Raw genomic sequence first — 18,596 nt, 5'->3', positions numbered from 1 at the left:
CCTCTCCTTGCTCCGCCGTATATGCTAATAACATTTCTGATGAGTGAGTGTGTCGACGCGGATGCAAATTTGACTGAAATTGCAATTGAGACTGGTGTGTGGGAGACATGGAAAAACTGCATATGAGAAAGAGAGGAAAAACAGAACACATACAGAAACTGAAACGTGATATCTGTGACATGGCATTGTCTGTCCTACGTGACTGATCTTGGTGCTGAAGCTGGACTTGTGTGAACTAGTTCCCCTTACACTTCATACTGTGCTGTAGTTTCCATGATGGTACATTGCATCAACAAAAAAAGCCTATATACTGACACATTCCCACACTGACATCCTCTGTGTAGTTAACACAACAGTCTTAATCTACTTTCAGTAGTACATTTAAATATTTGTTGGCAGCTCACAGTATCTATCAGAGCAAAGTGTGAAGAGGAGAGAAAGTGTTCTGCTTTGTGGTTACAAACGTCTCTGTCACCATCTGGTGGTGAACGCGACTCAAAACGCCACTTTCAAAATGCCTGTTTTGTGCGATTATACAGAGGAGATGAAAGATGTCAAGGGATCACAAACCATGCTGTCAGTTTGAATGTAAAAACGATACAAATATCTTTGTATTAAACTAAAGATATTTGTATTGTTAAAAAAGCAAACAAAACATGTAGCTGAAGTACAGCATCTAATTAAAGGACCGGTGTGCAGGATTTAGGGGGATCTATTGGCAGAAATGGAATATAATATTCATAATTATGTTTTCAAATCACCTGAAACTAAGAATCATTGTGTTTTTGTTAGAATGAGCCCTTCATATCTACATAGGGAGGGCCTTTTGCATTTTTTTGCGGCAGCTCGAGTTTGGAGGCGCGGATGCACCTGAAGGCCTTAGGTTCTCCTCCACAGTTGGAATCGAACTCACACAGCTGCAGTCTGCAACCTCACCACTAGATGCCACTAAATCCTACACACTGGTCCTTTCAAGTTCAAAGATAAGTTTATGGTCGGATCAGATTATAAATCAGTCATAAAAATCCCCCGTCACTACCATGGAACCATAACTAATTTGCATGGAAATTTGCATGGAAAAAGGATAATGCCCTGCATATACCCAGATAACTGGTGTTACACGCATTATTGACAGAAGAGTCACACACATGTTGAGAATTACTGATTTAATTAGATTTAGTTTTATAATTTCTTCATCTCAGCATTAGAAATATCATGGGTTATTAGTAATTAACTCACTTTCTCTTTAACTCGCTTTTCAACCCGTGTTTTTCCCAATTTCAGCTCCTCTCCAACCTCAATACGCTTGCTTTCTCTGCCACTGCCCACTCTCCCTCCTCGGTGCTCTTTGGACCTATAGATCTGGGAGGTAAAAGGATAAGGGTCAGCCAGTTGCCTGGTTACTATACATATCAAAGGTTTTTTAAGGCAGGGCACAGGGAGTGTCGTAAGGAATTACACCTTCTGGGCTGCTGCAGCAAAACACTTCCTGTCCTGTCCAGATACCTGGCTGGACCTGAGTACACCATTTCCCAAGAGTTTAGCTGAGAACTGAGAGTACTTAAATGCTTCCAATAACATAAATATAGAGAGGATCCAGATACCAGTTGACGAGTTAACACCTCATAGTTCCTACACAAACAGTCAACCCCTGCACCGACACCCATAGATGACTGTGCCCTCGCAATAAAGGTATGAAATGTGTATTTTTAAGATCCCAATCAGTTATTGAGCTAGTTGGAATGTGTTTCAGGAAGTGATAGATGAGTACATGGTGAAGGTCCTAACAAATGAAATCTAAGAAATGTTATTAGTTAGTTAAGACTATAATCTATCCCGTTTATATCCTGGATCCAGGTCAGGTTGACAGGAAAACACATCTAAGAGGGAAACATTGAAAATCACATGAAAGTCTAATTCATATCCAGTCTGCATGTGTGTATGTATGCAGACAAATCAACCAAACTGAAACCAGGAAACAGTTCCCTTATCAAGTGACTTGTATTACTGTACTCAAAGTGTACATCATGCTGTTGAAGTCATTATCCTCCAGTCCTCCACCTCTAACTTGAGAGGTGGGAAGAATGAATCAAGTTATATCTTAACTTGCCCCACCTTTGTTTGAACCTTTGCAAGCAGTGAAAACCATTTTACTCACATTGTGGTCATTCTGGGGACAAACTAATAAATAATTATCTCAGCATACATCATTGCACTCAAACAGTAAAGTGGATCTGTTCCTCAAGATGTGACTTGAATCATGACACATTATGTTTTATTGTGAAACCCTCCCAGTTAAACACAGATAGCATGCATACACAAGTCCCCACCCTCCGTTTTACAATGGAGTGTATATATCTGCTATGGGGTGGTGGGGCCGGACGTTACACTTCTTTAAGTCACTGGTGTCATCAGAGCTGAGAAGCATCAAGGTATGATTGCATTTCAAAGTTCCTTTTTGTACATTTAATTGACAAGGTACTGTGCTGACAGCAGTTTCCCCACATAGCTTAAGACATTTTGAAGTTCTTGTAAAATTGAAAAGGTTATATTTTTAAAAACGTTTTCATAATGATGAAAAGATTACAGCAAGAGAATTCTAAGTTTAGAATGATCATCTTTGATCAGATTATTTATTTGTTTTGTAGGGAAAAGGCATCAGTGTATATATTCAAAATTCAAAATTAAAAGTTTTCTTTTTGTCTTATTTTTCCAGTTAAAGTTTGTTTTCAATCAAATGAACCCATGAGTGATTTACATTGTTGTAAACGACTATTTATACATTTACTTTTTTTGTATACGTTATTTTTTATCTTTTGTAATATTTATATATTATCATTTTTTCATTATTTTCATATTCTATTTGACAAAATACAACAATACAGCATTGTTGCAAACATTATATTATACGGGTTGGAACCTATTGTCCAGATAGCTTTCAGTTTTCACTGTTTTCATAATCACTGAGAGATTTGTGTGAATAGCAAATAAAGGGCAAAGCAAAAAGTGCAAAGATGTGTTTTGTGGGGAGTGGCCCATCAGCACAGTCTTGAAGTGTGTACTGAATGTGAGTCTTTTGCCTATAACAAACTCCTCACGTCACGCTCAGTTCAGTACCTTGAATAACTTGATTGGGCTTACAATAGAAATTCTTCTTTTCTGTGAAAAAACACCGGGAGAATGCTACAGACAAAGCTTCTAAAAATCAGCACAAGCTGTTTGTTAGGTATTGGTTTTCTCTCACCTTTACCTTTATGAAGTTATCATTTTGGATTTTGCTCATAAAAATTCTCATAGATGGCTCGCATAGGATTGAAATTCTCTTATTCAAACTTTTCTGATTCTAATGTGTCTTCCAACATATCTTTCAGAAATATTTGGCAGCATGAGCATCCAAAATCAGTTGAATCAACAGTCATCATTTTTCTCTCCCTGTAGATTGATCATGACTTCAGCGCTGGGCATAGTCCTGCTGGCTTTGGCCCTATCAGGGACCACCGTGGCCTTTGTCCCAATCGGCGGCGGGACGTCCACTCATGTCAGCATTACAGGAACGGCTCTATTGCAAAAAGTGACGGAGACATGTCGGGCGGTGGCTGAGGCGGCTGGTCATGAGTTCAAACCCACGGTAAGATGGAAGACGAAATGTGCAAGACAGCACGATCTTGTGTCATCACAGTCATGCAGAAACATTTCATATCCTTTGTGACACGGCTCCGCAAACCGCAACAACTTGTTTACCTCTCTCACCCTTCTTTTTACCTGTTACTGGAACTGTAACCTCTAGCCTTTGACCTCTGACTGCAGGGTTCGTCTCCTCAAGAGCTGGTCCAGGCCTGTCTAGGTCCCACAGCAACAGGAGAAGTGTCTGGAGCCAAGTTTCACTCTGCTCTTCAAGAGATCTACACCCAGAACGGACTGGTAGACCGTGACTTTGTCAACAGGTAGGTGAACGATTGAAACAAAACTACTTTGAAAAGCAAGAAAATGATGGGACTGTGTGTTGCAAAGCTTTGAATATGATTTGCTCTTACACTTACCAAGTTACTACTTGTGAACATTTCTTTCAGTGCTCCACACCACTTCAACTCAGAGGCCTTTCTGGAGGGACGTAGCCTAATCACGGAGGGCATGGTGGCTGTTAAGGCTAACATTCGCAAGGAGAACTTCCAGGCAGCCAGGGAAACACTGGGCAGAGTCCTTCATACACTACAGGTGTGACGAGTGGAAAGAAACGGCTAAGTGTAGAGAGGTTAAAGGGCAAGATCAGGAGGATGAAAGAATAAGAGGAGGTAGAATGAGCAAGAGGTCAGACTGAAAGGAGGAAGGGTTCTAATGTTCACATTACAATGTATATAAATACTGATTATGAAATTATGACTCTGTCTTGTGTGTATGTGTAAAAGTGTTAATGTGTGTGTGTCAGGACTTCTACAGCCACAGTAACTGGGTGGAGCTTGGATACACAGAGCCATACATCAACCTCATAAGCCCAGACCTTCCTCTGGAAAACCTGGCAGGTTTGTATGTGTGTGTGTGTGTGATTCTTATCATACACATAGGAGGACTATGCACATATTTCTGTGGGTTGGGTAAAATGTCATAAAGTAAGACAATATCTGATTGGCTGGTGGGTGAGCATTATTTTCAGGCAACCACATGGCTTTGACATAGCACTGACATATCACTTATTGTGCATCTCATGTCCCCTTTTGCTTGTGTAGATGTCGACACCGCCACCTGCAGTGACTGTGCCAGTGGAACATGCCCCAATTCCATCCTCCCCAACATCCTGAAGGAGAAGAAGCTCACATCAGGCTACATGGGTATCTTCTCTGCTGCCAAGCCCAAAGGTATCAGTGGCAAACATATCTCCAAATCCTATTCATACATAGGGCCATATTCATTCACAAGGAGCAGGACTGGCTGAGAGACCAGTAGTCTCTGTATATGTAAACATTTATATGAAACTTATTTCATTATTACTTGGATACAAAACAAGAAGATATCTCACTTACTCACTAACATGATACAAAACGAATAATATTTAATTTAGAATGATGAATATAAGAGAAAAGGGTCAGCCCAGCACCTTAAACGAACAGTTTGTCATTTTGGGAGATGTTCTCATTTATTTTCTTTCCAAGATTAGTTGAGAAGAAGATCAATACCACTCTAACATCTGTCAGCTCAGTATGCAACAGTCATTTCCTGGAGTCTTGTCATCACCATGACAATGCCAGGCAACCGGCAGGGTCTCCAGGAAGTGACTGCTCCTGGCCAAGAAGTAGTCCCACACATAACCGCCCATGAAACATTATTTTTTACACCAGGCTAGCTGTTTCACCCTGTTTCCAGTCTTTATGCTAAGCTAAGCTACCTGGCTGCTGGTTTTATATCCATATTTAACGGACATCTGAGAGTCGTGTCAATCTTCTCATCCAACTCTCAGCAGGAAAATGTATCTTTAATGCCCTGGCCTGGCATTGCCAGACCAATTCGCAAATGCAAATTATTCTGGAACCTCTCAGTTCATTTTCCATTTCCAGGGGCCATTATCAACAGGCGCAGACCAAAATGCCTCTGGACACTACAACCAATCAGAGCAACGGAATGTGTGACGTAGAGATAGGCTGCTAGGCTAGGAAGCTAGTTCCAACATCCAATTCATACGGCTTCTAGTTCAACATAATACACAATGACATGATTTAGAAGCCAACACTTACCATTTGTAACGTCACCTACTGTAAAGTTAATTTAATACTGACACAGATTCATTCAGACATGCATTCAGAGCGTTCCACATCAGCGTCAGCCATCTTGGTTGTTTATGAAAATGCCTCAATGGCGCTAAAACCCGCCACATATTACATAAACGGTGATTGGCCTGACCTAAATCTCATAAGGCAGTTATTTTGAGCATGTTTGTTCTAACAAATTTGATTCAATTTTGACAGGTAATTCAGTCAACCCAGAAAAGCACATGAGTACTTAACAGGCACAAGTCCATAATAAATGTCCTTCTGTCCTGTGCCAGGCAAATGTAGCCATGGAGGTGCAGCTGACCTGACCAGCACAGCAGATCCTCGCGGAGGCATCAACAAAGATGAGCGTCGCTCGGACAACGTGGCCCTCCACAACGCTGCTGTGAACGCAGCTACAGCTGCCAGCCTCCAGCTGCTACAGGACATCCGGTTAGCTGCCGGGGACAATGACTTTCTGAGGTATGAAAACTATCTCAATCTCGATTTGATCTTGAAAGTTGTACTTCCTGATGAAAGTGAACATTTCACTGACCAGACTGAGAAGGACGATTGATTCTTCACTCTCTCTTTCTTTCTCACAGAATGATGGGGATTGCCCGCTCATCTGTCGTGTGCTTTGTTATTGACACCACTGGCAGTATGTCAGATGACATCAATGAAGCCAGGGCGGTTGTTAACGAAATCATTGACAGCAAAAAAGGGACACAGGACGAGCCATCCGAGTACATTCTGGTGCCCTTCAATGACCCCAGTATGAACTCTATCATGTTTAGGAAACCATTAGCGGTGTTAGACCCCTGGTGTGCCATAGAATGTTATATATGTAATGCTTAGCTGTATAGTTGTAATACTAGTTACACATAGTTAAGTGTAGGATATGAAGTAGATTAAGCAAACTGTGGTGCTCACTGTAAATCTGCATAGAGTCACAGTGGTTCTGTGAGATGAAAAGTGATTCAAAAATAGATACATTTAGCCCAAAATACTTGGAGCCACAGGTTAGTCTTGGCACTTAGCCTCTTTGCTGTGCTTTATATGTAGATTTTGGACCTATGATCAGGACAACAGACCCCGACAAGATGAAAAGGGAAATCGCTAAGCTCACAGCGGTAGGAGGTGGAGATGTCCCTGAGATGTGCCTGTCAGGACTTCAGGTACTACTGTCACATTGTAACTGGGATGGTTGTTGATTGGGGAAAGATTTTCCAGATATTTGTATGGATCCCTTAAAGACCGTGGTGATTCAGAATGAACTGACCACGTTCATTATTATATTTCTCCAGTTGGCTCTCACCGGTGCCCCAGCCTCCTCCCACATTTTCGTTTTCACTGATGCTATAGCCAAAGACATCGCCCTCAAGGACACTATTGTTGCTCTCATCAGGAGCTCCAAGTCAACGGTAAATACTGACTGACACCCAATGGTGCCCTGTGTTCACTCAGTTTATTGAAGTGACTTTAACTTGAAAGGCTGGGGGTATAATCTCCACATTACATGAACTCCACAGGTGTCATTCTTTATGACCGGAGCCAGTAGGAGGCGCCGTCGTTCCCTCAGGGCTGCTTCCTTTGAAGACTACAAGGACCTGGCTTTGGCCTCTGGAGGCCAGGCCATTCAGGTGTCTAAGAGTCAGTTGCCTGAGGCCACAGATGTTATCCTTGACACCTCCACTTCAGCTCTGGTAAGACTGTGCAGTTCTAATACTGTATTCTGTACTATCTGAAGCATGTACCAGGAAGTATCCGCTGTCGTACCACCATCGTTCTTTCCTCAGGCTGTGAGACTCCTCAATTCATCCTCTGCACTCCACCATAAATATTCGTTTTCTATTTTGTTTTTGTTATTTAGTGTGTAGCATGAAGCGATTACGGCTTGCATTTCGTTGTGCAACCCTGTGTTGTATGATAATAAATAAATTAACTTTGAACGCTGAACCTCTAGTGGTTGGAAAAATAGAGAGGTGAGTCATCCATTTTGCTCCTCTTGTTCTCCCCTCTCCATCAGGTGACACTTCTTCAGCGAGCAAGGAACCCGGGGAAGCAGGAGACCTTCCCCTTCATGTTGGATGAATCTCTGAAAAATATCACTATCTACATCACAGGAACATCCATTACTTTCACACTGACCAACCCTGCAGGTAACACACCATTCCCAATGCAATGTTTGCACTGTTTTAAGACAATGTACATGTTTGAGACTCGTATGGTGTCCATTTTTCTCTTCTCTGTGCTCTAAGAATATCAGTATGATACATATTCATGACTAACGATGCATGCTAACAAATTCCAGGCGTGAGTCAGAGCCACAATGAGGCCAGCGGTAAACTGGGGACCATACAGACAGTGGGCAACCTGAGGAGAATTCGTCTCAATGCTGACAAGCAGACAGGAACCTGGCAGATCAACATCAAATCCAACAAACCTTACACGATTAAAATCACAGGTCAGATACATGCTTTTTCTGTACAAACACACTGTTGAAATTGTGTCTTCTTGCATATACACTTAATTGGCAGATGAAAGAACTACTTCAACATTTACAGAAATACGCAAATTCGCTTTCTTGCTGAGAGTTAGATGAGAAGATCATTACCACTCTCATATCCATCTGGTAAATATAAGGCTACATCAAACAGCTGGTTTGTCTAGCTTAGCATAAAGACTGGAAACAGAGGGAAACAGCTAGCCCGGCTTTGTCCAACAGTAGTCACAGTGAGGTAGCCAGGTGAGGTCAACCACTGAAGACTTTAGGAAGTTACTACTACTACTGCAACCAAGAAATACTCCAGCACATAACCCCCAGTAAAACAATAAATTGTTGTTTTGTACCGATTACACCAACAACATGATGTGTTAATTGGTGAGCTATAGAGGTGCTGGAAAGCACATTACATTTGGATAGAGATAGCAGAGGCTAGCTGTTTCCCCCTCTTTCCAGTCTTTGTGCTAAGCTAAGCTAATCCTTTGCTGGTGGTAGCTTCATATTTACCGCACACACATGAGAGTGGTATTGACCTTCTCATGTAACTTTCTTTTCCTAATAATTTATTATTACACAGATGTTGGTCAAACCTAATTCTGTTTTTAAAACAGGAGATGCAGGTAGACCTCATTAAAGTTCACTGAGTTCTTCTTTTGGTGTGTATCTGTATTTACTGTAAGTCTGTACTTGTTTTTCCAGGCCAGAGTACTATTACCTTTATTTATGACTTTGTGGAAAGCTTCAAGGGACCTCACCCAGGTTATGCCGTACTCAGTGGGCGTCCACAAGCAGGTAAACTGCATGCAATTAAGTAATTTCAGTGTTTCACAACAGTAGCACCACCTAACTGTACATTAATACAGACACAAAGTGATTATGTATAATCATCAATCAGAAATGTGATGGTCCTTCTACATCTTTGTAATTAATACTTTTTATAGGACCTCTGGAATGTGTTGGTAGGATTGATATTTTCTAATGTAATGATATCTATTTTTTTCCAATCGTGTCAATGTTATAACAATATTTCCAAGAATCCAAATCATTGCCTGTGAGTTATCATGTGAAGGCTAGGCATTAAAAAAAGTTATTATTCACAGTGGAATTAATTGCTGTACATGTATTTATCTGAGTCTGAAGCAGGTGCCACAAGGGTCTCTATGCTACAACAGCACCATCTAGTGGTGAATAATAATTAAGTCACCTGAGTCTGCAGCTCCCTCATTTCTATGGAGCGTTTTAGCGTCTTTTAGCGTCTTTGTCTGCAAATTTCTTATTTTGGTTCACGCTCACCACTCTTATCAGCCTTGTTTCCTCGCACAGCAGACAGCTGTTTTCAGAGAAAAGGCTCTGATAAACCCATGGTACACTACCTACCCACCACCAAACAGCAGACAGAGAAAGTTCTCATTAAGTCCAAAACAGAGCTAAAAACAGTGGATATTGGACTTGGACATTTTCCAGGTGTCCAGAAACACGACTCAGAATAATGGTAATGTTGCTAATGTCTGCTAGGTGTCTAAATTAGTGTTACGTTATAACGTAATAAAGGCTCCATGCTCAGCCACTATGCCATGTGCATAGAACCCCATATGAGCCCCAGTGGCACCGCACAGTAGAATACCTGATGTTCTCCGAGAGGGGATGAAGGCTGGGAACAAAATATAGCCTACTGCTGTGAGGAAGAGGAGATGAAGGTCATGTACTGTAACGGTCCAACTAGTAGCCCTTATTGTTCCACCTCATGAAGTGAGTGTGTGTTTGTGCTTGTGGTACCGGACAGACCCAGTGAGGGTATATGTGGACAACACCCTGCTTCACCCTTCACACCCCCACATAATGAATCCCAATTTAACCCCTGGTGACTTATTGTATAACGTCCGTGCCCCTCACAGTATCCTCAACCTTATCACAATATCCACCTTCTCGCCATGTCTCAGCATGGAAGAGAATTTAATGAAATCATGTAAATGAGCCATATTCCTCAATGTATCCTCCTTCATGTTTTAACAATATAAGTTATCACGTTATAATGTGATAAATAGTATATTGTTATAACAGTAAACTTATCACGTTATAACTTTCTTCAGGCCTACAATACTTCCTGTAGCTAAACTGCAAATTCCTTTAGATCAATGAGGCTAAAGACAAGGGTCCAAAATAATCAGTATCTATTCCTAAAACTGATGGCAAGGCCTAATCAACTACTTCACCATATGATGAGGTTTGGCAAATCAAGCATCCCTCCACCACCCATTCCTTAAACTATCCAAGCATTACTATTAAATCATTCAATCACTTTTTGCCACAAAAAATCATTTTCCTCTTGTTCTTCCCCCTATCCTACTTCTTTGTTTCTCTCTTCTGGAAACCCAGGCCAGCCGGCCACCCTGATGCTCTCAGTAATGGGTAGGAAAGGTCCGTCATCGATTACTGTTGGAGATGTTGGCCTGGTAACTGTGTCTGGTCCTGAGACTGTTAGCAATAGCACAACAACTGACATGGGCAACGGAGACATCCTGGTGACTGTCGATGAAGTCCCTGGGGGGGAGTTTGTGGTCATTCTGACAGGAACTGACAAAGTGTCAAACAATGACTTTCAGAGGCAGTCTACCACCCAGATGTCTGTCTCCAAAGTGAATATCCAGGTCGGTCTCTTCACTTCCTCTTCACAACCTGTGCACCCATTTAAGCAGGTTTTGTTTGCTTGAAAGTAAGAATATTAACACTTCTGCAGAATGATTTTGAAATTTCTTGGGGTATAAGAACAATATCCCTCTTCTTCACCTGTTTCGTTCCCTTTTTCCTCTCTTCCATTTCCCTCTAGGCTGTGGTAGACAGCAGTGTGGAGCCAGGAAAAGCCTTCAAGCTCCCCTTCAGTGTCATGACCCAGGGCTCTGGTGGTCAATACTCCATGAGTGCCAGAAATGACAGAAACTTCCCCATGTCCTACCCAAGCAGGTGAGGGGAAGCAGCAAAACATTTCCTTTGTTAAATATCCTTATCAATATGGACATGCCTCTAAATCTAAAGTACCCGCTCCTGCCGCCTGAAGCTTAGGGAAAGGTTACATCTGGGTGGAGAAACATTTATAACCCCACCTACCAGTTGGAGTAAAGGTTAAGGTCAGGCTTAAGGCGCCAGTATACTCTGTCAGAGCTGCTTGTCAGAAGGTCAGATAGCTACCCTCCTTCCACACCTTTCCGTCATCGGTGTCCGACAATTTCTGTAACTTTCCAAAACCGACATTCCGACATTCACACACGCTTCACACTGTGATTGACCAGCAGGGTTTGAACGTCTCTCTCTAGCTCTTTTTTCATTCATTTCATTACATATTTAAACAATATTGCGAAACAATAAGTAGCCCTGTCAAAAAGCCTAAAACCTGCCCAATTGTCATAAACCCAATTTCAGGGATTTTTGTTGCCCGTCTGACATTATAAACCTATGTATAGGTTTAGGTGTATAGGTGTATATGTATATATTTATATGCACTATGACATTTGGTACAGATACACATGGTGCCCAGAAGATGAATCCTAATGACTTTGGTGATCCTCTGACTCTGCCTGTTGCGCCACCAGAGGTCAAAGGTTTCACTTATCCAGTAAAATACCTCAACATCTGCTAGATGGATTGGTAGACATTCCTGATGATGAATCCTCTAGTGCCACCATGAAGCTGACATTTGTTGCTTCAAGCGAAATGTCTCCACTATTTGATGGATTTCCATGAAATTTGGCACACACATTCCTGTCCCACTCAGAATAAATTGTAATCACTTAGATGATCCTTTTTCAATTTATCCAATACTTTGGTTCATGACTAAATAACTGCAAAACCTATGACATTGCCATTTACTTGTACTTTGTGTTGAATGCTTATTAGCAAATATGGTGAACATTATACCTGCACCAGCATCATTGGCATCAGCATGTTACACTTTCACAGAACTGCTAATATTTCAATCCAGTTCATGCAATTATAAGGTGTATTTTGCTCTCTTCTCTTTACAGCCTCACCTTGATAACTGGACAATATGCTAATGCTACTTTGACCATTACGCCACCTGCCAACACACCATCTGGCACTGATGTCACTCTGACTATGGAAGCCAAGTCGTCCAGTGGTGTCGACTCCAATTACGTCGTTTTGAGATTCTCTGTTGTTACCAAGGTAACCAGACACATCCTGGACTACACAAAAATAAATAAATAAATAAAAATAGCTTTTACAATATACACTTCAAAAATACAAGTATCCTACAGATATAAATGACCCTTGATTGCCATGATTCATGCATACATTTCCCACCTTTCTTTCCATGTTCTGTGACCAGATTACAGATTTTGTTCAGCCTTTGTGTGAAGTGGTAAGCGTGCTGGCTGATGATTGCCCTCAAGATGTGTCTGAGTGTGGACCGTTCCAGTGGGAGCTCTTGGCCAACCTTACTGATGGAAACGGCACTGGGATAGAGAGCATTTCTCTGCGTCAGGGCAATGGAAACCTCTCAATCACCTCCCTGAGTGCACCCATCATTGAGGCGAACTACACAGCCTCCTGCTGCTCGCAGATTGTTGAGTTCGTAGCTGTAGATAAAGTTGGCAATGTGGGCAAGTGCTATCATTCCATTGTACGTTCAGCTGGCCCCCCTGCTTTAACTCTGTCCCTGCCACTGTGGTTGTACCTGCTGGTATCTGCCACCCATTCGCTTTTAAGTGCTTAGCTTAGGTTGCTCAGTATCTTGTCTTACCATGCATCAGGTATTGGATACACTAACTCAAAACTATTTAAAATAATGTGCCTCAGCTATGGAGTGAAAGGCCCCACTGGTGAAGGTAATCTCCTGCTCAGGTTTCCTGCTTTAATATAATGCGAGCACTGATTAGGCAATTGATGATGACTGTATACTTAAGTTGTCAGAAATTAAATATTTGTGATAAAAAAAACCATTCAGTTGTTTGGAAGTCTTTGGTTGCCTGTACCCGGTCTGTGGCAGCAGCAAACCTTTTTTACCCATTGAAGTGCACAATATCATGCCTGCAACTTCTCATGTGAGGTGCTGGAATAGATGTGATGCTTCACCTTCATTATACTAGTGTGTCAGCAGAAATCTAAACAATGTGTTTAGTGTGACTTTGGGAGAACCGACCCCTTAAGACTTTTAATTGACTTGCCCACAACACTCTGTCATTATCTGAAGGTCTTAGTCACAGTTTTAATTAAAATTGACAAGCATTAGCATGAATGCTTGTATTTGTGTGTGGAAAAAGTACTATTCTATAGGTTTACCTTACTGAAGAAAATGTTTTTGATGAATAGGTAAATGTATTACCTATTTTCTCAAATGTCAGGACCAAGAAAATATACATCTTGCTTTGACAGCAATCAAAACAATGTAAATTCAGAATATGCACAATTTCTTAAATGAGGTTTAGAATTACAACATGTAAACTGTATTTTGTAATACAGCACAGTGTAAGACACAATGACAAAATAAGACATGTTTAGCTCAGACTTTAATCTGTTTAGCTCTTTAATCAACACTGCAAAGCAATGCAAAGAATGAACAGATGTGTTCAAGGCGGCATCAACTGAAGCCAAGGTGTGTCTGGTGTGACAAATTTGTGCTTGTGAGGTTACATTCACTGGCTTTTCAGGGGTTAAACACAGACTGCAAAAACATCCCAAAGGTCAAATTCTTGTACATTGAAAGCTTCAAGTCCAATGTAAGTGCACCTTTATAAACCTTGTTTGAGGGGGTAAATTATTGCACAAGCACTACAATTAACCCGTATTGCCAGTTTGATAACAGCAGTGAAAAGCAATGCAATGAAAGAAACACAAATAAAGTATACAAATGACAAATTATTGACATTTTTACAGTTAAATAATTCAATAATTTTTCATACATTTACTGTATGCTTCAAAATCACAGTCACAGCTGTCAAAATGTTTGCTTTTCAGAAAATAATTTAAGATTTTCCAGTGATATCACAACAGCAAGAAATTTCAACATATCTGCTGACGATATTTTAAAATTCTCCACTTTTCTCTACCCTGTGAAGAGCACACAGTGCCCTAAAATAAAATGGTTTTAAAGGATTAGTTTGACATTTTGGGATATACGCTGTCCATTAAACATGGAGCTTGAGATGATCAGTTTAGCTTAGCACAAAGACTGGGACCAGGGGGAACAGCTGGCCTGGCTCTGTCCAAAGCTCAAAAATACGCCCATCGGCCCCCCTAAAGCTCTTTAATTAGCATGCATCTCATTCGTTTAATCTGTATACTTTAAATCAAAATTTTTTACAATTTAAACAAATGTTTAGTGGTGCATCTTCCAGTCTTTACGCCAAGATAATCACCTCCTTGCTCCAGCTCCTTCTTTAACACGTGGACATTGATATTGATCTTCTCATCTAACTTTCAGCAAGAAAGCAAACAGCGTATTTCCTAAAATGCCGAAACCATTTCTTTAAGTCTCCGTGAAAATGCAAAGAAAAGAAATCATTCTTTGATGAACACAAAATAAAAATAGACTGCAATTCTTCATTTGCACTTGCTTTAGACATACATTGCATCAAAGGAAAAAATAAAGACCACCAAGTCTTCACACATTATCTCTTCTTTATATCTCTCATCATAAAAAAACATTACCATTTTCAGTAGAACAGGGTGGCATCTTGGATGTCCACCTCTCATTGGATTTTATGTACATTTTTAACATGCTTTTTCAGGTGGCCTGACTGTGTGAAGTGCTTGGGGCAGTGCGGGCAGGAATGTGGTTTCTCCCCTGTGTGGATATACTTGTGCCTTTTCAGGTTATTGAAGTCTAAAAATCCTTTCCCACAGTATGGGCACCAGTGTCTCTTCTCCCCATTATGCCACCTTAAATGGACATTTAGTTCTACCCTCCTGGCAAATTTTTTTTCACAGAGGTTGCAATGGAATGGTTTCTCTCCAGTGTGGATCCGTACGTGGGCTTCCACATCTCGTTTTGTGAAGAACCCCTTGTTACAGATCTGGCAGACAAAAGGTTTGATCCTGCCATGCACCATCTGGAGGTGCTTGGTGAGGCCAAAACGGTAGACAAAGCCTTTTCCGCACTGTTGACAGACATGGATCCTCCCATTGCGGTGCACTCGGCCATGCCGCTTAAGACCCTTGGAGTCTGGGAAGCGCTTCCCGCAAAGCGTGCACGAGAAAGGTCGGCGACCTGTGTGGAGACTAACGTGGCTTTCCAGAGCAGCACTGCTGCTGAGTACACGACCGCACTCCCCGCACTGGTTCTTGAGCAGACGCCTACCAATGACTGATAAAGGCTGTAATGGTGATACAATAGGTGGAGCTTTGACAGGTATGGGGTGGAGAGAAACACTGGGCGGGTAAACTACTGTATGATTCCGGGATCTTGTCTCTTTCTTTACGGGTAAGAGCGTTAACCTCTTTCTCCCTCCTGGAGGTGTTTTACTGGCCGTCATTCTAGGAGGAGTCCACACTGCCGTACATTTTTTCACAGCCTCACAGCTAGCATGGTTCTCTGCTAACTGGCTTGTTTTAGGTCCATTCTGCAATTTCGATTGATTGGATTTTTTTATTTTAGCTATCGTTTTGGCTTTTGCTGCTTTAGCTAACTTCTTAGCATTCACCACTCTCAAATTCTTTTTTGGACCGGTACCATCTTGGATTAATCTGGGTTTCTTAGCAGGAGAGGTTTCCCCAGTCTTTCTAGGACTAACACCATCTTTAGCCAATTTAGGCCACCTCACACTTAGGGAACTAGTTTCACTCTTACAGTTTTTAGTACTGGCACCATCTGTAGTTATGTTACACCGCCTAGGACTGAAGGTGTTGGATTCCCTTTTAATCTGTGTTGTGCTAGAACCATCTTTACGTAGGGTACATCTCCTACGGCTGAAAGAAGTTGATTCATTTCTAGACAATTTAGGGCTAGTGCCATTTTTAATTAAACTAGACGTCCTAGGACTAACAGAAGTAGATTGAGATTTTTTAGGACTAGCACCATCTCTACTCCTACTAGTCCTCTTAGGTCTCACAGAAGTGGTTTTAGTACTGTTAGGGCTAACACCATCTCTAGTTGAACTAGTCCTCCTAGGATGCACAGAAGTGTTTTTGGTCTTTTTAGGGCTAGCACTTTCTTTAATTGAGCTAGACCTCCTAGCACTCACAGAAGTGGATTTTTTATTTTTGGAGTCAACACCATCTCTACCTGAACTAGACCTCCTAGAACTCATAGGAATGGGTTCACTATTAGCCTTAGACCTCCTAGAACTGACATAAGTTGGTTCACTAACAGTCCTCTTGGGTCTAACACCATCTTTACATAGTCCAGATCTCCTAGGACCAATGAGAGTGGGGTCATTAGTTGTCTTTTGTAGAGATGTAACATGTTCCACTGCTCCTGGGTTTTTTGGGATAACAGGGACAGGTTCACTAGTTGTGTTTTTATTTTCATTTGGACTGTCATTCTCTAATCTAGGTTTCTTAGGGCATACAGTGCGAGTCTCTGTTTCTGTGTGTGGTTCTGGATTTGTTTCAGTTCTTCTAGCTTGCAAGTGGGTTTTGAGGTGACTGCGGAGTAGGGCCACAAGGGACTTTTTCTGTAACCTTTTCTTGTCACTGGAGCTGGTCTCTGTACAAGAAGCTCTGGCATCTACAGAGTCATTAGAGGAGGCCTATAACACAAAGGAAAGAAAAAAAATATGTTGCAAATCATTCATGCTGAACAATCACAACACTGCAAGAATTCCAGTAAAATATGAAAAGAAACACAACAAGTATACCTATATAACATCACAAGTGTTTACTACTACATTACCTTTTTTGGGTCTTGCACAGTGGGTGACACTGCCAACTGTGCCAGGAACTGGGCTTTAGTCATCTGTAAATGAGGGTCAGATAAGTCCTTGGGTGTGATGGAGGTTAGATGTATGAGGGAAGCGGATTGTTTCTCTTCTATAGGTAATGCACAATCTTGCACTGCAGTGCTGACTATTTCTTTGCCTGAATTAGAAGTAGGTTCACCAGCTGTACCCAATACAGCTGAAGGCTCAATCATGTTGATGGCTATTGTTGACGTCTCAAAGACTGGTGCGGATACCTTGGATGGTGTAGATGGCTGCACATACATGCTGCAGTGTGTCTCTTCCAAAGTGGTGCAGTTTTCAGAGGATAATGATGCCTTCTCTTGAAAATCATTTGGCTCTCCTGACATATGAGAGGTATTTACAGACACAGCAAGAGAAGTCTCTTTTAAATTGGGAAAAATGTCAGTAGATATCACAAGTGTCTCTAATGGCTGTGTTGATATGGCCACAGATGACGGCTCCTCATGTGTGGTACCTTCTTTCAAAATGGACTGAGTTTCAGAAGATCCATTTGAAGGCAGTTTTGAGATTAAGACCGATTCTTCAGTTGATATTGGAAATGGGAGCCTGGTTAATTTGACCACAGCAGATTGTTCAAAAGCTGGCTCTACCACTGGAGACATGGAGGTTGGCACTAGCCCAACTGACATGTTTAAACTGGAGCAGGTTTCTGTAGGTGCATTAATTGTTTCAGAAACAGAGGCAGTTTGTTTGAGGGATTCCAAATTGTCAGATGTTTTAACTCTCCTTTGAGACGATATTGTGGCCACTTCATTTAAAGCGGTTGGTGTATCCACAGAAACGCTGAACTCCTGTGATGAAGAAATCAACTGTGATGATGACACTGCAACAGGAGCAAATGATTTGGCTGACTCCTGCTTTGATGTCAGAACAATGGTCTGAGGTTTCCTTGACGCCACAGCCGACACCTGTCTTGGAATTATAATTGTTATTTTTGGGTGTGGTAGAGTCCCAGACGGTGGGTCTGATGAGGTGCCGGTCGACTGTGAAGTGACAACAGGAAGCGATTTCCTGGATGTAACATATATTGTTTTCTGAGGAACAGAGGAAAAGGAAGGTTTTCCGAGAGGTATCCCTGCAGCTGTAGAACCTTTAAGTGTACTATTATTCTGTGCAGCAACAACTGTTGACACAACAGTAGAAAGCTGGGTTGGGGACTGTGCTGCAATTTTATGAGGCATTAACGAGGGTATTGATCTTGACACAACAATTATTTTACGAGGCAGTGCGGTACCCGGTTTACTGGGTGCTGCCGACGTTATCAGAGGATGGGGAGGGTGCAGCTGAAGTGACTGCACTCTTGTTTGAGTTGCAACAGTTGATGGGGGCATTGGAGATGTAGTAGTATTGGATAGAGTGACCGTATGCTGTTGTTTTGGTATGACAACTTTAATGTGGGCCAGAGCTTCATTGGTTTGAGTGGCATCTGTAGTC

At 41.6% G+C, this 18,596-nt stretch overlaps 1 protein-coding gene across 1 annotated transcript; it reads left to right on the top strand.

Annotated features, from left to right (window-relative positions):
• The first annotated feature begins 3,445 nt into the window (after positions 1-3,445).
• Positions 3,446-13,226, top strand: vwa11 (von Willebrand factor A domain containing 11). The gene is made up of 17 exons (XM_070919498.1): positions 3,446-3,628; positions 3,808-3,944; positions 4,071-4,215; positions 4,427-4,520; positions 4,725-4,853; positions 6,038-6,224; positions 6,347-6,516; positions 6,807-6,919; positions 7,049-7,165; positions 7,274-7,447; positions 7,771-7,903; positions 8,056-8,208; positions 8,947-9,039; positions 10,624-10,895; positions 11,075-11,208; positions 12,267-12,426; positions 12,590-13,226. Exons 1-17 carry the CDS (start codon positions 3,446-3,448, stop codon positions 12,974-12,976), a joined length of 2,781 nt encoding a protein of 926 aa, XP_070775599.1. The 3' UTR covers positions 12,977-13,226.
• Positions 13,227-18,596: the final 5,370 nt, after the last annotated feature.

Source organism: Enoplosus armatus, chromosome 2 (assembly GCF_043641665.1).
Source record: "Enoplosus armatus isolate fEnoArm2 chromosome 2, fEnoArm2.hap1, whole genome shotgun sequence".
Lineage (NCBI taxonomy): Eukaryota > Metazoa > Chordata > Actinopteri > Centrarchiformes > Enoplosidae > Enoplosus > Enoplosus armatus.
Note: the sequence above shows the minus strand (reverse complement) of the source record. Positions and strands in the feature narration are given on the sequence as shown.